General features: G+C 37.5%; 1 protein-coding gene across 3 annotated transcripts in view; it reads right to left on the bottom strand.

The window, feature by feature from the left end:
- WASF3 (WASP family member 3) overlaps positions 1–22258 on the bottom strand; it is a 127944-nt gene that overhangs the window by 15143 nt on the left and 90543 nt on the right. For all 3 annotated transcript variants that reach the window (XM_081814754.1, XM_081814756.1, XM_081814755.1), the window contains exons 4-6: positions 7066–7200; positions 4785–4938; positions 1683–1800 (exon numbers count right to left, since the gene is read on the bottom strand). In XM_081814754.1, coding sequence (XP_081670880.1) covers positions 1683–1800; positions 4785–4938; positions 7066–7200 — 407 coding nt within the window. The remainder of the gene's footprint in view (positions 1–1682; positions 1801–4784; positions 4939–7065; positions 7201–22258) is intronic.

Raw genomic sequence — 22258 nt, 5'->3', positions numbered from 1 at the left:
AATTTTCTAAACTAACTTTTCCTTCAGAGAGACTTTTCAGCTCCAAACTGAAACCTGCATTTCTGAAATCCTAGGAAATGAAGGATAGCTGGTCCCAGTTTCTATTCCTACATAATAAAAGCATATTTGTATTAGAATTTTCAAAATTCTTTCCCTCTTTATGAGTTCCAGTGGGCTGCATGATTACTTAATGTTTGTTTCCCCCACTACATTGTAATCTCCGTGAGGGTGATAATCCTTTCCCACCACTGTTTATCCAGCATTTAGAAGGCATTCAAAAAACATTATTATATAAGTGAATAAGAAATTCTCATCAGAATTTTATGCGTTGGAGGAATGTGTTATGGGACAAAACAGCCAAGGAAATGGTATAGTTTTGAAGACATGATAATCATCCACAGACTAAGACTGTTTTCCCCTGAAGAACACTGCTGAAAAAATTAGATATTTTTGCTTAAAGTATCACTAAGAAGGGAAACCTAGAAGACCATTTAAAAGGACAGGCAGGTCTTAAAGGAATATAGTCTTAAATCCCTGTTAGTATAAAAAGGTACAGGGACCAACCGGCCTCTAGATATCTGTTTCTTTTCCAGTCAAGAGATTAGGATCTTTCTTTTCTTCACTTAAATACTTTATACTTTCTTCACTTGAATACTTTCCCCCTTCAACACTCAGCAGCTCTTCCAAGATTTCCCCATTCATCTCCCCACTGACAGTACAAGGAGAGAGCATGAATAACCAACCTTTACAATTCTTTCCTGAATTTCGGTGGGAACATCTTACACTTGTAGTCTGCAAACTGTTTCTATGTTCCCTTTCTTAAATCCTGTTTTCAAATCTCACATTCTCTTCCATCCCAAACTGTTGCTTCCATGGGGCCAGTACATCGAGATGCCTCCAAACATTAAGGTCACTAACCCACAACATGCTAAGAATTTGTCTTAACGAAAGCACTCTAAGATTTGTCAAGCAAACCAGGTGCTCATTTTTAAAAACATAGTTTACATATAAAAGTCTTAGCAAATATTTGCCTTTGGAGAATTAACTCTCAGGAGGTTAAGTCTAATTTCTGGGTGCTAAAGAGGGGAAGTTCTTAAGACAGAAGTCCCTAAACCTGAGCAGAGTGTGATTATTCTTCTAAGAGTGCTCATAATGGGGATGTTTCTCAACCTTCAGACTTGCAAGTCACTTGCCTACTACACCCCACCAAAAGGAATTTCATTTTTTGGTAAATACTATGCCCTAAATGTACAGATCACACACGCTTTTCAATCCAATATGAACATCTCCTCAATGTTAAGTTTAGCGAGATGGCAACACACCAATTAAGAATGCTTTAAAGAGATGAGAGCAGGTCATTATATCTGGTATGAAATGTTGACTGCTTTGTTAAATTTAAAGAGCAGGAGAAAAGTTATAAAACATGGTTACAAACAAAACTTCTGGTCACTACTTCTATTCAAGCAAAGCAAGTATTAGGGAACAAATCAGGCAGCATTTACTGAAAAACAGTATTACTGTGTTAGATTAAACTGTCAGTATCTTCATGTAAAAAATGAAACCTGCACTTCTGCACTAAATCCAACATCTCAACCATTTACATAAAGGACTTACTGACTTTTTTCCATACAGGGATCTCATTTAAACGTTGATTCATGAGTTCCCGTACTAGGATTATTTACCTTTTGACGCCTCTTCTCCTTCCTTTTGTCTTCTGTGTCCTGCAGCATTTTTTCTTTCCAGAGGTCAAAGAAATAGGAAGGATCAGTGTAGAACTTCAGCCCATCCTTTTTGTCATCTCTGTAAATCAATGTAGCACAAGTTGGGGGAAAAGGCTATCAGACATTTTCATGTGGAGTGAATATTCACTTAATTTAACTCATGAGATGGTAACATCTACATGGGGCACTTTGACTGTCCTACACATTAAGTCTCTCTGATCTCCTTATTTGAAAAAAAAAAAAAGGTGAACATGCAAGAATAGTAACTTTTTCTAGAATAATTACATAAAAAGTACTCTTGCCAATTCAGATTTAAGTACAGAAAAGTGCCTCAAAATCACAATATGGCTCATAAACAATGATATCTGATACCTCAATTATTTCAGGAAATGTTTTGTTTATTCCAACAGGAGTCATACATAGAGATGAATGGATTCTTGGTGTGTACAGATATTCACCTCTACTCTGGAGCTTCAATATTATCAGGATAAAAATTAGTAAGGATGCTGTCCCTTTTATCAGGTTGGCCCAACATCTATAAATTCAATTCGGAAAGGAGCAAAATGTTCCCAGTGTATTAAGTGTGATGGAAGGTGAAGTAACCCACAAAGAGAATTCACTTGTGGCATTTCACTTTCAAGTCCTGCTACAACCACTGTGGTCTAAAGACTATTTCAAGGATTTATATAAATTATTCATCTATCAAAAAACCAATACAAATCCCAAGTTGTAACATAAATCAATAGGAAGGCTCAAAATAATCTTAACACGAACTAAACGCTCTATACGACTAATGCTTTAAAAAAGTATCTGGCCTGTAGATTACCTTCAAGAGGAAGCAGAGCATTTACATTTCAAATCAGTGTTTCAGTAAGTCATTTACGGCACAGAGAAAAGCAAAATGAAATGAGGCACAGTGAGGTGAGCATAAGAAAGAGTTTATGCCCAGTCAAAGAAAACTCACTCTGAATGAGCCCAGGGTAAAATCCTGCCTGCCGGTCCCTGATGTTCCTGCTATGCCACGTTCATCACAAACTAAGGCCCAGGTTCCTATAGGGGTTACTCCGGCCCATCGACCGTCTGAAAATCACTAACCATGGCAATTCACTTTACACTTCAATCTTTATTACTTGAAACCCTTCTTTTCCTTTCCAAGTCTCCTAACTGATAGGAGACCTGCATTATAGAGATTTTATTAATAACATTACTGTGAAAAATATAGTGTCCCAAAGATACCAGGCCTTCCAAATGGATTGAGGATACAGAAAAGCTGAACAGTAACTTGCTACAAAATTTAAGACATAAAATGCACAGTTACTTGCTACAAAATTTAAGACATATAAAACAAAGTTTTCTTAAAAAGGGGGAGTTAATACTTTAATGAAGGCAGAAACTCATGTCAATAAACAAATATTAATCTCAACATAAGAATATAAGCAGCAATGTCCTATGTTGATAGCAACCAATACTTCATTTTCCAGTCATGTTGTAATGCTCATATATTAACACGGTCTTAAGTGTTTTATATACCTCAAATACTACTTTGTCAAAAAGTACATTTGAGTTAGCACTGCTATTCTTAAACACACTACTAAAAAGTCAGACATTTTTATTTTCCATAAAACTGAACATACACATACAATATATATGAAAGTCAATTCATTTTTTATACAATTAAAAGTTGTCTATCACTACAAGTATCTAATCATGATCTCGATTCATCACATGTAAGTGGTCCACTGAGTTTTCTAGGCTTTTTCCTTTAGAACAGAATATTTAGTTAGGTGTCTTAGGAAAGTTTTAATAGGCCTGCCCTTGGGGCTTCTAGTGCTAAATAAAACTGAAATTGCCACCCCCCCCAAAAAAATGCCTATGGAATGAAAGCAAAAGCACAAGATAAAACATCAGGCTTACAATACTACTACTCATGTAGATCATTAATTTTTAGATGAGCGTGCTAAAACTTCCAGAAAAGCATACTCATAGAAAGCTGTGGCCCACTGGCCCTCTCCCATCATAGTTTCCATGGGATTTCTATTACGTTTTCTCTCCGTGCTGAAAGAAAGGGATGCTGCTGAACTGCTGCTTTATTAGCAGAGCTGCAACAGAGGGTGAGTCCAAACACCTCCCTTTGGACCCTGAGAAGGAACAGGAATTCAGACAAAAAAACCTCTGAGCACTCCCCCATAAGGACCAAAGGTCCAAGATGGTGGCACCGGAAACAGAGAACCCACTCGATCGATGGTAAAGGGAGTCTGTCAGCCAGCGGAGCTAGTCCTGTGGGCCGTGAGGACACCCTCCACCACAGCCTGTGTTCATCAGAGGCTGAGGGCATGAGCTTACCTGGAGAGCAAAGAAGAACAAGCTGTACAACGAAGGACAGTGAGAAGGTATGTGGAAAAGGGAGACGGGGATGAAGGTGACAAATTATGGAAAGAAAACACTAATGTGGTAAGAGGTAGGAGAGGTGTTTTTAACAAGCCTTTTTAGTTTCTTAATATTAATTTTTTCCACTATTGATTTTCCATTCTTATTCTGGAAAGTTTGGTCTTGATACCGTGTCCCACCATTTTAGAGTAACAGGTTAATTTGTTGACTGTATTATTCACTCGTAAAAACCCCTATTGCTGCAGCATACCTTTTTCTGAATTAAATAACAATGTCCCTGCAGCGCTGAAATGCTGAAATAGGTATTTCGCTGCATTATAAATGAATTATGCAGTTCCTTTAAAGTGGACTTTGAATATAAGGAACAACATAATACTATGCAATGTGTCCACTTCTACTTCAGATATCTACACTCAGGTATCTACAGAAGTAGCTACCTACACCTACTAAGGATATCCACGAAAGCTAATATTAGAGCTCACACTTCTCTTGGTTGAGTTTATCTCTATTTTGAAATATTAAACCTTAATTTAACAATTCTGTACCGGTAAACTAATTTTGTTGTATATAATACCTGCAATTATATTCAAAGTTTGAAAAAACACGTCCACAGCACTGTCGTCCTCCCTCAGCTTATCTAGACTAAAAAGGCACTGGGAATGCATGAAGCCATACCTGTATGGTGTAAGAATATTCAGAGGAGGTGGCTTATCACTCTGGTTGTAAATGTCAGCAACGGGATTAGGAATGCTGTTCTTTGAAACCACCTGCTGGTCTTGGACTGTGGAACTTTTGAAAGCTTTTTTCATGTTGATATCCTGTAGTGACACTATTTAGAAAAAAAGCCCCCCAGGTTGAGTTATATTGAAATATTTTTAACTGTTTAGCAATAAGTCTCATTTGAGACACAATCACAAATAGAATTTATGATTCTAGAGTAACAAAATCATGTTTTTATTGTTCATTTAAAACCATGCTTACATAGCATGTACATTCCTTCCTTCTTATAAATAACAGCTGTCTCTATAAAATGAAGACAAATCACGTCTTTTCTTCTTCTGTAGTGATCTAATTATTTCTTTAAACCTAGTATTAGAACAACATTCTTTATAATAGCATTTTTCAGAAACCACGCAGGAATATAGTTGAGTATAACAGGCATGTAAACACAAAGGTTTGGGTATCCTGGAGGAAAAAAATATTCAGTTAATACCAGTTGAATGTAATACATGCAGGCAATACGTCTGTAAAAAATATACAAATGTAAAAAATGCATGAAGTTTTACTGACACTAACATTAAGGAAAGATGGCAAGGCTTTTCAAAATACGTATAGTCCTAGAAATTAAGTAGCAGCATATAAAACTACACTCAGGGGTAAGAAAATCAGGGCTGATTATACCTATTTCTTGTGTTTGTGTAACACTTCACATCTCACGTATTAACTCATCTAACTTTGACAGAAACTTTTGAATTGGGCAACCTGGTCCATTAACCCACTTGACCAATGAAGCTGAGAGTCGGGTGTTAAGCGACTCTTCCAAGATCACCCAGGGAGAAAAGGCAGACCCAAAATAGAACACAGATTTCCTAACTTGGTCAAATGTTTTTTCTACTATAAAATCCATGCAAAAGACAGAAATCAGATAAATCTTGAGTGGAAGGGATTTTACAGATATGAGATACACTGTAAAATCTTAAGAACTCTAGTGTACAGATTAACCTTTTCCAGCACAAGGTTTATCACTGGTTTTCCAATTGCAAGATCCTACAAAAAAACTGAAGGAAGATGAATAAACACTAAAAATCATTTGTGATACCAATGTGAAAATGAATGACTGGCTTAAGATGCTAAAATTTCTTATCTGAATAGACCAAATAGCTATCCAAGGTTTTACTTTTTTCAAACAAGATAAATCTTAAAAATCAGATTAAAGAATGTATCATAATGGATATTAAAATTTCAATGCTCTACATTTTTGTTAAATTTCTAATTCACTAATCTAATATAGATCTTTGAAAAAGACCTGACCAGGAGTAAACACATTTTTTTAAAATGATGAGGGACGAATTCCCTAAAACACATTTAAAAAAAAATAAAACTTCCATTTTTTATTACTACTACTATTGTTAAGTCTAGTAGAAAAATCATATACTAAGACCATTTTAATGCAACAAGAGAAATCATAACTACCACTATATAAAGGTAAAAATAACTGTTAATCTGAACATTTTTCTCAAATAAATATGAAATGCTGTTTCTACCTTTTTTCGCAGATTTTTTTTCCAGTCTAATCTCAGTCTCTCATCCAAAAGATACAGAAAGTGAAATCTTTAAAAAGGAATTGCTGAATTTTCATTTTATTGAAACTGTCAAAATTTCAGGGTATATCCTCAAAATGATTATCAGTTACCTACACAGTGCTTACCACTTTTAACTTTACAACCATGACACCTAAAGGCCGTCAGTAAATGCTATTTCTTGAGATGTGAAATCAGCAGGATCACCACGATTATTTATAGGCATCAACCCCAACAAGGGTAGCAGGTGGACACCTTCACTCAGTCACGCTGCGTATGTATCACCCTCCCTCTTAGTTGGACCACATCTTTGGAGTGATTCTGTGATTTTTAGGTAAGAAAGTATCTTTAAAAGAATCACCAATGACCTAAACTAGGGTTTCTAATACCAAAAATATTCAAAGAATCCTTTAAAACAAATACTATACGTGTACATTTTTTAAAAAGAGAGTATGGATGGCATCTATGAGGTAAACAAGACTCTTTAATTACTACCTTACCCAACGTTGTGCCCTCCCCCACCAACATTCTTCTAGAAAGGACAAGATGAAATATCAGCACACTACCCCAAGGAAAAAGCAGTGATTACACTGCAATTAATTACTACCGTCTTGTCACCATCACTTCTAGCTCATTGCTTTCATGCAATTACCTACCTTCTTCCACTGTTGAATCCAGCTGGGTAACTTTGACAGCAAGGCGATCAATTCTGTCTTGAAGAGAATTTGCTCTGATGTAGAAGTTGTTAGCCTCATTAAACAGCTCACCAAATATGTCTTCAGCATGTTTGCCTAGAGAAGAAAATGAATGGAGAAGGCCATCTGTTAAGAAGTGCTGAAGCAGCCTTCACATGTTCTCGCCAATGCTGATTACTGTCAACATGTGGGATTTTGTGCAAATGATTATAAAAATAGTGTCACAGTCAAGGGCCTTTAGAACTTTTGAAAATGTATTGTGGATATTAACATTTATCTGAAATTGACCCAAAGTTGTATAGTTTTAAAATACCCCAGGGAGTACAGAACTTTCATTTAATTGCTACATGAGCTATCATACAAGTTGCTTCCCGTTAAACTTCTTTGGGGAAAAAAGGACTTTCATTTTGCATGCTTTATGAATAAATAAAATCTTGGGACCTTAACCTTCCTTTTACTTCCCAAGATAAATAAATCATGTTGGTTTCTAAATTTGAGATTTTGCTTCATTCACCATTAGAAACGTTAGATATCTCATGCTGTGTCTAACACTCTCCAATGGCATGAAACCGTTCTAATTCATATTTTGAAATCTAAGGATATAGTGCTGACTCTGGCACTTTCTAAAAATCAATATTTTGTATTCGGAGTTAAATTTTCTGTATGGATTCTTGTGAGTGCCAGACACAACTACTCCCACTTTTCTTAAAATGTAAAAAAAAAAAAAAAAAAAATTCTGAAAAGATAGGAGTAAGTACCTGCTTGAATTTCCAAATCCTAACATCATTCCTTTATTCATTCAACAAACATTTAATAACTGTCTACCCCGTATGTGCAAGGCACACCTGCATCGTATCTCCTCTGCCAGAGAGAACCACTTTTTAAAAAATAGACTTTAATTTTAAGAACAGTTTCCAGTTCACGGCAAAACTGAGCAGAAAGCACAGAAAATTCCCATATAATCCCTGCCCCCCCACTATCAACATCACACACCAGAGTGATGCTTTTGTTATAACTGATAAACCTGCACTGACATGTCATTACATCCAAAGTTCAGTTTACTTTTTATGTTATACATTCTATGGATTTGGACATATGTATAAAGACATGTATCCACCATTATAGTATCATATAAAATAGTTTCATTAATAAAAATCCTTTATGCTCCACCTATTTATCACCCCCCACCCCCCGCCATTCAACCCCTGGCAGCCACTGATTTTTTACTGTCTCCACAGTTTTGCCTTTCCTAGAATGTCATATAGTAGAAATCATAATTAATTATAATTAATTATATTCACTTAGTAATAAGCATTTCAGGTTCCTCCACGTTTCTTCATGGCAAGACAGCTTATTTCTTTTTAGCGTTGAATAATGTCCCACTGTCTGGATGTACCACAGTTTGATTATCCATTCACCTACTGAAGGACATCTTAGTTGCTTCCAGTGTTTGGTGGTGATGAATAAATATCTGTGTGCAGGTTTTTATGTGGATATGAGTTTTCAACTCACCTGGGTAAATACCAAGAGGCAACACTGCCACATTGTATGGTAAGAGCATGTTCATTTTTATAAGAAACAAACTGTCTTCCAAAGTGGCTGCACTATTTTGCATTCCCACCAGCAACATATGAGAGTTCCTGTTGCTCCACATGCTCATCAGCATTTGGTGTTGTCGGGTTTCTGGATTTTAGCCCCTCTAAAAGATGTGAAGTGGTTATCTCATTTTAATTTGCATTTCCCTGATGACAGATGATGTTAAGTATCTTTTCATATGCTCTATGCCTGTCATCTGTACATCTTCTTTGGTGAGATGTCTGTTCAGGTCTTTTGCCCATTTTTAAATCAGGTTGTTAGTTTTCTTGGTAATGAATTTTAAGAGGTCTTGGTATATTATGGACAACAGCCTTTTATCAGATTATGTCTTCTGCAAATATCTTCTCCCAGTCTGTGGCCTGTCTTATTCTCTTGACAGTATCCTTCACAGAGTCCAAGTTTTTAATTTTAATGAAGTCCAGCTTATCAAGTATTTCTTTCATTGTGGTGCCTTTCTTTGGTGGTGTATCTAAAATGTCATCACCATTCCCAAGGTCATCTGGATTTTTCTCCCATGTTACCTACAAGGAGTTTTATAGTTTTACATTTAGGACTATGTTCCATCTTGAGTTAATTTTTGGGAAGGGTTGAGGTCTGTGTGTAAACCTACCATTTATTTCCATTTCTACCAATTTATCACTCAAATGAGAAGAGAACCTAAATCTTCTGGAAAGAATAAAGCCAGAATCACCATGATGTTTTCATAGTGCTTTACAATTTATACGGTGCTCTGATATCCACTTTCCATCCAGACTGCTGTAATTCACAACATGGCAAACTGTGAGAGTAAGAACCATGCCTGTCTATCTAGTGTTGCAGCCCAGCCCTAGAACAATGCCTCCTGACAAACGCCTGTTCGATGAATGCACCAGCTCATGAGCAACAGTGAGTTACTGCTTTCATTTTCCAGATGACTAACCTGACCATCGAAAGATGATCTGTCCAAATCTCATGGCTAGTAAGTGGCAGTAAGAGATGAAACAAAACTCTGGTCTTCTAACTTCTAATCCCTTGCTTTCATCATATACTTCCCTGAACTTCCTTGCCTAGGAATTAGCAACTTCCATGAATTATTTCAGGCCATAAGCCATTTGCTAATTTCCTGTTTACTTAATGAAATAGACTGAAATATTTGCTGTTTAAATGGTCACTCTCAGACAACGGATGAACATTTCTTGTGAATCTAAAAGCAACATAATTTCATACACTCTCATGGTGTAATCTTAACAAGAGGAACTTCCTCTTAAAAAATGAGAGCAGTAAAGAAATCAATAAAAACATCTTGTATCTAGAAGTCATGCCTCCTACCAAAAACGGAAGAGGGATTCCCCAAGACTACTGATTTCAGCAGAGCAGTAAATTGTTTCTCTTAAAACCTGGTATCTATTGTATGGTCCTCTGGAGTCACTTAAAATTCTGCCAACAGTTTCCACTCCCACAATATATAAAGTGGTTCCCAAAAAGGCAAAGGAATAAAATAAAGTCTTCACACAAATTATATGTTTTTCAACTCAGTAACTAGATGTGGTATCCAGAATTAATGTTTGTTCACTGGCTTATAAACCCTTTCCTGAGTGCCGGACTTGTGTATCTAGCTCATGAACATCTCCATGCTGACATCCTATAAAGAATCCCAAATGCTGTACAAATTCCAATAGGAATTCATTTTCACGTTAACTCAAACTTGCATCCCCGTGTGGAAAGGCATCAACCAACCCAAAATGAAGCCCAGGAAGAAATGGAGTCATCTGTGGTTGCTGCCTCCCGCTACAACTCACGGAACACCCAACCTCAGCACTCATCTCTCCCCAGCACCCCTGAACTCACACCTTCCCTGCTTCCCTCCTGCACTACATAGATCAACAGCTTTGGGCTGTTTTGCTTTCAGGTTCACTTCCCACCCTCAAATCTATTCATCACACCGCTGCCAAGTGATCTTTCTTAAAGAAAAGATCTGACTGTCCCTTCTATTCAAATTCTTCATTGCTCCCTATCATTCTCAAGATAAAATCTAGGCCTCTCAACAGGGCACAGAAGGCCCTGTGCACCTCTCTTCTGTCCTTCCTTTGTGCTCCGGTCAAAATGAACTGTTTGCAATACCTAAACCCATTCCCCTTTCCCACAGATCCCGCTATTGGTCTGAACTTTTAAATCCCTCCCATGCTTTGTCACCTCACTCAGAATAAAAGCCAAAGGCCATGGGAGGCTTATAAAGTGATTTAACTCCATCTACCCTGCTGGCCTCATCAACTATCATCCTCTCCCTTGCATATTCCACTCCACCTACACTGTCTCCTTGCTCTTTCTCAGACATGCCAATCATTCTCGCTTCTGGTCAGGTGTTTGCATTTCCTGTTCCTTCTCCCTGGACCATTTTGTCCCAGAGACTCAGAGGGTCTGGTCCCTCACTTCATCCAGATCTATACCCAAATGTGACCTTCTAAGTAAGACACCTCTAGCAACCTTAGCTAAAAGTGCCATCACCTCATACGAGGATTTTGAGAAACAAGACAGAGGATCATAGGGGAAGGGAGGGAAAAATGAAACAAGATGAAACCAGAGAGGGAGACAAACCATAATAGACTCTTAATCTTGGGAAACAAACTGAGGGTTGCTGGAGTGGTGGGGGGTGGGAGGGATGGGGTGGCTGGGTGACAGACATTGGAGAGGGTATGTGCTATGGTGAGCACTGTGAATTGTGTAAGACTGATGAATCACAGACATGTACCCCTGAAACAAATAATACATTAAATGTTAATAAAAAAATTTAAAAAAAAAGTGCCATCACCTCACCACACACATGCGCACACTCACCCTTGTCCCCTCCCTGCTGTATTTTTCTCCTTAGCACTTATCACCATGCTATAATTGTACACTTGTACTTATTCATCTTGTTTCCTGCCTGTCTCCTTCCACGAGAATGTATGATCCAAGAAGACAAGGACTCTCCTTGGTTCTGCACACTGCTTTATCAATCCCCAAGGTCTAGGACATGCCTGGCTTATAACAGGTGCTCAAAAAGATTTTGGAATAAATGAATAAAAATGCATTAACTTAAAACCAATTCAGGATGCAGATAGGGGTCTATAAGATCAGATGCCTCTCTCTGTGTTCCCACAATACCTTAAGTATACCTCAGTCACAGGACTCTTCACATAACCTGAACACTGTCTTTGTATAAGTTATTTGAGGGTATGAGCGATACCTTTTATCTCTGTATTGCCTGTGCTGAGTTAGTGCTCAGTGAGTACCTCCTGAATAAAAAACATATGATCTCTTCCAGTGTTTTCTTGTTAACAAGTAGACAACCAACAAACCCTCCCTGTCCAAGTAAGTTTGGGAAATGCTGGGCTAAAAAGATTAAACATGCTTCTATGCCTGGGGGTATCTCAAATCTTTAATACGCTAATGTGCAATAGGAATCTGCAAGAGATGCATCTAGCACACCATGTTTTCAAACTGATGGGGCCTGGAAACACCTAATAACATCCTTTGGAACTACTGTTTTATAACACCCATTTAGGAAAATGACTGTCCCTTCAGTTGAATGATCTGCAGACAGAGTACCATGTTCCAAACAGTTCATATCCAAGACTATCACTTGTTTATTTTGAATATCAGTCCTGGTCAAAATGTAGCTAACTAATTTTTCTCTATTTGCCCATTCACAGTTTAAAAGACATATTCCAGTCCATTCCCCTGCTCCCAGAAAAAAATCCTTTCCCTTCAGTTATGCAGAAATCTAATTAACAGGGACAGCATATATCACCAAGAATACAGGAGTATACACCAGCACCTCTTGCAAAAGTCACACCAGCATTCTCAAAGCACAGCAGCTACTGTTGAAAACCACACTCTTGCTAGATGCTATACAAGTTGAAAAGGATAAATAACATGTGTCCTTTACCTTCAATGCTTAAAATTAACTCTATTTGGAAAAAACAACAACATGTAATTGACACTGTATTTCTATAAAAGTTCTCAATTTATAAAAAAGAAGCAGAAATTAAGGACTCATACTTAATCTTTTACCAGCTGCTAGAAGCTAACAAGTGACTAAAGAAAATGGAAGAAACTATATTTTCCTGATGAACAAAAATAAAATGTTGCAAATTACAGTACTCAGTTTTGCAAATAGCAACTTATTTGAAAAGCTTAATTTTACTCTTTCAATGGCAAGTCCATTAATAGCTAAACTAAAATAATTCTGAATTGAATTAAAGACCATGCTGAGGTAAGTGCAATTTACTCATTCTTTACTGACAAAGGATCCACTTACTGGTTTATTAGTACCATTATCAACTCACGTCCAAGTATGTCAGGTTGAGAAGTATGCCTCTAAACTGCCAAAGCATTCAAAATTATGCATGGATTTTCAATTTTATTTAAAAGCAAAAATTTACTGGAAACAACCACTGTCTCTGATAGGAGTCCTTTCTGTAGAACAAGAAACCAGTCATAACAAAGTCCTTCAGAAATTTTAATACATTCATCTAGCACCTAGATCTTGATTGGTGAGACTTTGGCTTTTCATTCTCCTCTGAAAGTAACAAGCCTTCTTGGAAAAATGACTGATTCTAGGGCTACGGTGGAAAAGTACAAGATGAGCTTAGCATACCTTGCTGTGCTTTTCTTAAAAAGTCCAGAAGTGCTCAGAGAGTGGCAGATACATGTCACAAAGGACACAGGAGCCAGCCCAGAAGGGCTCCCACTGGCCAAATCAGGGAAAATGTAAGCATCAAAATAAATAATAAAGACAACGGATTACAACCCACAGAATAAAATAACAATTCATGAATTCATATGGATGGATATGAATGAATGAATGAATGAATGACAAGGAAAGAAGTGAAAGCGCTTACAGCAGAATTCCAACTAATACATGTAGAGGAAATTAGGGAACAACAAAAATCACCATTTTGTAACCATCACAATAGTAAGTGTTTGGGGCAAGAATCATCAGTGGATGCTAGGATTAGTGGAAAGAAATGGATGAAAGCGGGCTATTCCAAAGTCTCAAGATGTTTCCCCATAAGAAACTTATTAATTAATTACAGAGGGAGACAAAACTTTAATTACGGAAATCTATGGACAAAACAGGAGGGGAAGAATGAAGGGGGGGAAATCGGAGGGGGAGACGAACCATGAGAGACGATGGACTCTGAAAAACAAACTGAGGGTTCTAGAGGGGAGGGGGGTGGGAGGATGGGTTAGCCTGGTGATGGGTATTAAAGAGGGCACGTTCTGCATGGAGCACTGGGTGTTATATGCAAACAATGAATCATGGAACACTACATCAAAAACTAGTGATGTAATGTATGGTGATTAACATAACATAATAAAAAAAAAGAGAAAGAGAATAGTATTAGATTTACTGAAAAATTAAGATTGTACAGAGAGTTCCCATACAATTTATACACCATTTCCCCTATTACTAATGTCTTACATCAGTATGATTCCTTTGTTACAATAAACAAACCAATGCTGATACAAAAAAAAATTACCGCGATTGAAAACAAAACGTGACTGAAGTCCTCATGGGCAGTTATGGGGCAGGCAGAGAATATGTGCTTTGAGAAGAAATGCACTGAGAAGGATATGTCATCACTCTGTCACAGCCCTGCCAATATCCTAAATCTAATCATCAGGAAACATCAGAAGACCTAGACTCAGACATTCCAGAAAATGGTCAGTTCCCTTTTAAAATGTCAAGTCATAAAGTCAAGGAAAGATTGAGGAACTGTTCCAGATTAAAGAAAAGAGTTAAGGATATATATTTACTAAACATAAAATACATAATATTAAAAATACAAAATACTAAATATATACATGTATGTGTGTATAGGAGAAAGGAAAGCAGGAGGAAGAGTCTCTGAGAAAGAGAAAATGTGGTAAAATAATATACAGGTGAAAGTCTGAGAATTCTCTCCTGGTTTTGACCTTTTATAAGTCTGAAATCATTTCAAAATAAAAAAGTTAAGAAAGAAATTTCATTATAGTGTTTGTAGTGAAGTCCAATTACCACTGAATTCCATAAAATAGTAAGTTATAATTATTGGGCCCTAAGGTTTTTTCCTCCCTTTTTATTTATTTTTTTTTTCTAAAGATTTTATTTATTTATTTGACAGAGAGAGAGAGAGAGAGAACAAGTAGGCAGAGAGGCAGGCAGAGGGAGACGGAGAAGCAGGCTCCCTGCCGAGCAGGGAGCCCGATGCGGGGCTCGATCCCAGGACCCTGGGATCACGACCTGAGCCGAAGGCAGCCGCTTAACCAACTGAGCCACCCAGGCGCCCCTTTTCCTCCCTTTTTAAAGTTTTATTTTTTCTACGATGAAAGCAATCCACACTTATTAGAAGAAATATAGGAAACACAGAAAGGTAAACAATGGGGAAAATGGCCCAAAGTCCAATCCAAGGCATCCACTGCTAACATTCTGATTTCTTTCTTTTGTCTTTGTCGCGTTTCTAAGTCTGTGTAAGACAAAAAAATACAATATACATTCTGATTCTTACTGAAATCTGTTTGTGAGTATAAAAGCAGCATGTGCTTGTGGCAGAAAATCTGGAAAACTCAGAAAAATAAAAAGAAATGTCACCCATAGTTAACCAGTGAACTTTTATGTATACTTCTTTAATAATATTCTTTCTAGCATTTCGTAGAGAACTAAGAAAATAGAGGTTGATTATTAAGCATATTCAGTTTATTTAGCAAATATTTAATAAGCACCCACTGTGTACCAGGCGCCATCCTAGCTGCTTGAAGAAACACAGCAGTTAACACAGCCACAAAGTTTATGTTATACACAGACATCAGACGAACAGATATCACGTGATGCTAAGTGCTATGAAGAAAATAAGACAGTGAGGGAACAGGGAGTGGTAGAACGTGGGTGGTACGTAGGTGGTCACAAAAGACCAGGGAACCATGTAGACATCTCAGGGAGGAACCTTCCAGGCAGAAGGCAGAAAGCCGGTTGGTGTGGGAAGGCAGCCTCCAGAGGTCAATATGGCTGGAATCCAGTGAAATGGAGAGAAAAGCGGTTAGAAGAAAGCAGACGAATAAATCCCTTCCCCGTGGAGCGGAGTGACGAGTAGAGCAGAGAGACCAGACAGGAGGATGCTGTTGAGCAGAGATGCAGCGGTGGCTTAGACTAGAACAGTGGCCGCAGAGGGGCCAAGAGCTGTACAGATTTGGTACACAGTTTGAAGATATGTGGTAGGAAAGAGAGAAGACACAAATAAACAAGAACTGGAAGACTAGAGTTCTCATTTGCTAACAGAGAAGAGGGGAAGAAAGGGGAAAGAAATAATTCCGTTTTAGACATGTAGAGTGTGAGGTGTGCCTATTAGAAATCCAAGTGCAGATCTCTTGTAGGCAGTTGTATACACAAGTTTGAAATCTCGGGGAGAGGTGAAATGGAAGACGTACATCAGCGTAAAGATGGCGTTTCAAGCCATGGGACTGGATGAGGTCACCTAGTGAACGGGAGCAGGCAGAGAAGGGTGTCAATGACCGAGCCTTGGAGCACTCCCACATGCAGAGGTTGGAAAGATCATCAAAGGAGACTAATAAAGAATAGCTTGTGAGGGAGGAGAAACACCAGAGGGTGCTGGCCCAGAAGCCAGGGAAAGAAATGTTCCCCAGACTTGCGACTAAGCACTGGACTTGGCAATGGGGAAGTCACCGGTAATGCTTATAAGCACAATTTTAAGAATGGATGGGACAAAATTTTAATTGGGACAAGAGAAAATGAAGAAGGTAAAGGCAATGAGGATATGAATCTTCTTTCAAGGTATCTTGCTGTGAAGGGGAGCAAGAAATGGGAAAACAGGTAGAGGATGGTCTGAGGTTTAGGTCAGGAGATTTCTCCATATATTAATATTTGGTAGGCATGATGTAGACAGAGTGCGTGTGTGTGGGGGGGGTGATGCAGAAAAGAGAGGGTGAACACAGTCCTGGAGTGAGCATGAGGATGTGGGGTCCACTGCTTTTGACAGAAACATTATTGCTCACCATTTTAAAGGAGGGTGAGCAGGACACATTGGCACAGAACATTATCAGCGGACAGATCTGGCAAAAGGGGATTGTCTGTTTCTCCTCTGACTGCTTTTATTTTCCCAACAAAATAAGAAGCAAGTCATCAGCTCAGAGGGGGAAGTTTGAGGTAGAAAGAAAGATATGAAATAGGCACTCTAAGGGCAGGAAAACTAATTAACAAAGAAATTACAGCAGGATTGCTGAGCAACATTGAGAGCTCACCTGAGGAATGTGCTCATGATTTTAACTCTCTCTTCTTTTCTCACATAAGTATTTAAAGGTACAAATTTCCCTCTAAGCACTTCTTTAAATAAATCCCACAAATACATGGCTCATCATCACACGTTAGAAATAGAATTTCTAATTTCTTTTATTTCTTCTTTGACCCAAGGATTATTTTAAAAGATACTGCTTCATTTTCCAATATGTCAGGATTATCTAAAAAGATTATCATAATTACAGTCTCATTACCATCATACTCTTTAGGATACCAATCTTTCAAACATATTATTTTATGGCTGAGCTTATCTCATCAAGTGTTCATCTTGGTGAACACTCCATGTGAACATTAAAAGAATGTACATTTTATAATTTCGGAGTTCAGTATTCTATAAAGTTCAATTAAATCAGACTGGTTAGTAGTGTTGTTCAAACCATCTATATTCTTACAGATTTTTGTCTGTTTTTTTTTTATCATTCGCGGAGAGGTTTTTGCTAAAATCTGCAATTGTGATTCTGCGATGTCTATTTCTATTTCTCCTTTTTGGTTCTATTTTTATTCCATATTCTTTAAAATTAAAATTTTAAGTTGTGAGTTCTTGAAAATAGACTCTCATCACAATGGAACCTCCGTCTTTACCTCTGCTTTATAGTTTACTTGACATTAATATAGTCACATCAGCTTGCTTATGCTTTATGTTTAGTTTACATGATATCTATTTTACATTATTTTCTTTAAATCTGTGTCTTCATCCTTAAAAATGCAAGTATTTTAGTCTTGCTTTTTTACCTAACCTGATAAGCTCTGCCTTAAATTTTAAGTGGGTGTTCAAAATGTTTCCATTTAACGTAATTCTTGATAGGGCTGGGTTTAATTCTATCACCTGGGTATTGCTTTTCCATTTGTCCTTTCTGTTCTTTGTTCCTTTCTTCTTCCTTTCCTGTCTTCTTCTGGGAAAATCGAATGATTATCTTAGGATTCCATTTTATCTCCTCTATGCATTATCCTAGAGGTTACTGGAAATTAAAATATGCATTCTTAATTCATCATGATGTGCTTTCAAATAATATTTTGTAAAACAAGATAAAACACAACTATATCATTCCATTTACCCCCTTCTACATTTACAGCTCTCACTGCCATATATTTTAATTTCACATAGGGTATGAACTCTACAATACATTTTGAACAGTCAGAAGGCTTCTAAACAAATAGATATAAATACATAATTTTTAATGAGCATTTATATTTACTCTCATATTTACTTTTTCTGTTGCTCTTTATTCCTTCTTGCAGATCCAGGCTACTATCTGGTACCGTTTTCCTTCACCCTCAAGAATTTTTCTAGCATTTTTTGGTAATGCAGATCTACTGAAGACTTAATTCTCTCAGATTTTATCTGAATAAAATAAAATATGGCTTTCATTTCCATTTCACTTCAGTTCATTCAGACTTCATTTCGGGTCGTTTCTGATGAGAATCAACGGTCATTCTGAACACCGCACCCTCCCTATATGTACTTTTCCCCTCTAGCTTATCATTTTCTCTTTACCTTGTTCTTTTAGTAATATTACTATGAGGTGACTAAATGGGATTTTGTTTAATTTACACTTCTTGAAATTTGCTGAGCTTCTTGAACCTGTTGGCTGGTAACTATCATCAATACTCAAAAACTCTCATTCATTATTTCTTCTGCCTTATTCTTGCTCTATCTTCTCCTGGGACTCCAATTACCTATGTATTAGACCCTCTGATATTGTCCCACATTTTGGATTCTCTGTTCTTTTCTTTCTCATTTTCTCTTGTAAATTAGTTTGAATAATTTCTATTGGCTCATCTCCAAGCTACTTCTGCTTCGACAGTCTTCGGTTGGGCCCACTAAGTGAATTCCTTTATTTCTGATACTGGGATTTTCAGTTGTTTCTTTTTTTTTTCTCTTTAGTTTCCATTTCTCTGTTGAAATTCCCTATTTCTTCATGCATGCCATTCACCTTTTTTATACTCTGTCCTTCAATGTGTTTTTTTTAACACTTAGAATTTATTATTTTTTTTGTTATGTTACGTTAATCACCATACATTACACATCATTAGTTCTTGATGTAGTGTTCCATGATTCATTGTCCGCGTACAACACCCAGTGCTCCATGCAGTACGTGCCCTCCTCAACACCCATCACCAGGCCAACCACTTTCTTAGAATTTCTGTATCTCTGCTGACATGACCCATCTATTTCTGAATGTTGTCTACTTTTTCCATCAGCATCCTTGACATATTCATCATAGCTATTTTAAATTCCTGGTCGGATAATTCCAACATCCCTACTACATCTGACTTTGGTTCTGATGCTTACTCTGTCTCTTCCAACTGTGTTTTTCACCTTTTAATTTTTTTGTTGAAAGCCAGACATGCTGTACTGGGTAAAAGGAACTGGGGTATGTAGGCCTTTAGTGATGTGTTGGGAAGGTGTGGCAGGAAGGAAAGTGTTCTAGAGTCCTATGACCTTTTTTCTAGCTGTACTGAGGTATAACTGACAAAACTGTGTATATTTAAAGTGTACAACATGATGATTGACATATATACAGGTTGTGATATATATATAGGTTGTGAAATGATTACCATAATCGGGTTAATTCATATACCATCACCTCACATACTCTGTGTGTGTGTGTGTGTGTGTGTGAACCCTTAAGATCTACTTTCAGCAAATTCTAAATGTACAATACAGTATTTCTAATTATGGTCACCATGCTGTGCATTAGATTCCCAGAACTTATTCATCTATAACTACAGGTTTATACCTTCTAACCATCATCTTCCTGTTTTCCCTCCCTCATAGCCCTCACCTGGTAATAACCATTCTACTCCTTATTTCTAGGTGTTCAAATTATTTTCTTGAAGATTCCACACATAAATGAGATCATACAGTATTCTCTGTATGGCTTATTTCACTTATTATAAAGTCCCTTAAGTACATGCATGTTGCAAATGGCAGGATTTCCTCTCAATGCTGAATAATATCCCACTGTATACACATATATTCCGTATCTTCCTTGGCCCTTCATCCATCTATGGTAGTCCTATGATCTGGTCTCAGTCTTTTGGTGAGCCTAGGTCCCTGGGACTCACGCCCCTCCCCCTTAGATGAGAAAGGAAGGCAAGAAGGGGCTGGAGTAGGTATTTCCCTTCTCCCGGGGTTGGTTAGGCTCTGGTAAAACCCAACTCCCTTAGGCTCCAGTGAAATCATTTCCCTTTGAGGGCAGGCACTAAGAAAACACAGAATGCTCTGGTTTTATTTCAAAATGGTTACTCTTCCCCTCCCTCTGGGGTAAGCACAAGGGGATTTTTCTCTGATATTCACTGTGAGAACCTGGTAGGATGGTAAAACTCACAGAAGTGTGGGAGCCCCCACTAAGAATGGACCCTCTAGAGCTTTTAGCTCTCAAACTTGTTCTCACTGAGCCCCCCAGTAATCCACCAGTTTCTCCAAATTTGGGGGCAACGGTCTGAACTGTGACCTCAGTTCTCTGACAGATCTAAGAAAAGCTGTTAGGTTTTCAACTTGTTCAGCTTTTTTTCTTGCTGTATGACCAGGAAGGATTTTTAAGCTCCTTGCCAGATTGGAAACTGGAAGTCCCTTCAATATATTTTTCATAGGTATTTTAAAGTACTTATCTACTAATCCAAAATTGGGGTCATCTGTGGGCCCTGCTTCTACCAACTTCTTTTTTTCTTCATTCTGAGTCACATTTTGGGGCACCTGGGTTGAGTGTCCAACTTCTTGATTTCAGCTCATGATCTCAGGGTCCTGAGATTGAGCCCCATGTCAGGTTCTGCACTCAGTGGGGAGTCTGCTTGAGATTCTCTCCCTCTGCACGCCCCCACTCGCTCATGCGCGTGTTCTCTCTCAAAATAAATTTAAAAAAAATAATAAAAATTATGAGTCACATTTTTCTCCTTTTCACATGTCTTATAGTTTTATTTTTTTTATTGAACAATGTATGTAGAAGAACAGTAGAGGCTGAGGTAGAGAATGTTTAGTCCTATAAAAGGGCATGCTTTACAGAAGAATACTACTTTACTGATAATAGTGATTGTGTTCCTAATATGGGAGTGAGCATAGTAAAGTTTTAGAATATTAAGAACCTTTAAAATCTTCCCTCAAAGTTTTTAGATGGTCTGCGTTAATGACAGTATAAATCAAAACAATTAGAAAAACATCTATAAATCACATAAGCCTATATACTCATGAAATAGGAAGAACAGAGATGATAAACCAGAGAAGGACTAAACATTCAGATTTGGCTGACTCTTCAACTTGTGCTGTTATGAATTATTCTACATTTAAATTCTGCTATGTAGAGATTCATCTAGGAAAAGGAGAAATGAAAACCAACCTCAATCATAATTACTTTTATAATGCCCTCAAGGAAGTATTTCTGATATTTCAGGTCAAATGATGGGTCAGGAAAGTGCTTGAATTCCCAGTAATTCTGCCATTTGGGGGAGGAGGCTCTTATACTTGCCTCCAACTTGCTGAAAGAACTTTTATCTTATAGTTTCCTAAGTATACATTACTCACCTCCCTTCACTGGCTTTCTATTTTAGCCTACAAGAAATGCAAGCGTTTATCTCAGTTTGAAGAATTAAAATTTTAAAAATTCTTGCTGTTTCTTCCAGTCTACTTCTGTCCAGATACAGCAATACATTTTCTCTTAACATCCCCTTTTAACCCTAGACTCAAACTGCATGGAAATGTACTTGTGATCTATTTCCCGCACATACTGCGTCTGAATATCTCCCCTTCCTCCCACAAATCCCATTTGGCTAAAAACATCTTAGAAATCTATTCAGTGCATGCCTTCAAAATATTTAGATCTCTATTCTGAGTAGAACTGCACTTGGTATAATCAATTAGTACGACTCCAAATTTTAGACCCGATTAGATAAAGCAAATGTGAGCAAGCCCTTAAGGTAGTATTTTTATGTTGATCTGGCATTTAGTTTGATATGAAACAGTATGTACCGTGAGGAGTATTAGTAAAAATATTAACCACTTATTAAAATCTTTGAGAAGAAAACAGACCTCCTTTCTTATTCATGCAATTACCTAAAACATGGAAATTAACAGAAAAATAGACTTTGTAACAATTTTTTTTTTAAAAGATAATATTTTTTTGAGAGAGCACGCACACATGCGAGCGGGGAGAGGGGGAGAAGGAAAGAATCTTACAGGCTCCATGCCCAGCTTGTAGCCCAACACAGGGCTCAATCTCATGACCCTGAGATCATGACCTGAGCTGA

Source organism: Leptonychotes weddellii, chromosome 3 (genome assembly GCF_054177405.1).
Source record: "Leptonychotes weddellii isolate Sample4059 chromosome 3, ASM5417740v2, whole genome shotgun sequence".
Classification (NCBI taxonomy): Eukaryota; Metazoa; Chordata; class Mammalia; order Carnivora; family Phocidae; genus Leptonychotes; species Leptonychotes weddellii.
The sequence above is the reverse complement of the archived record's forward strand: the minus strand, read 5'-3'. Positions and strand labels throughout refer to the sequence as shown.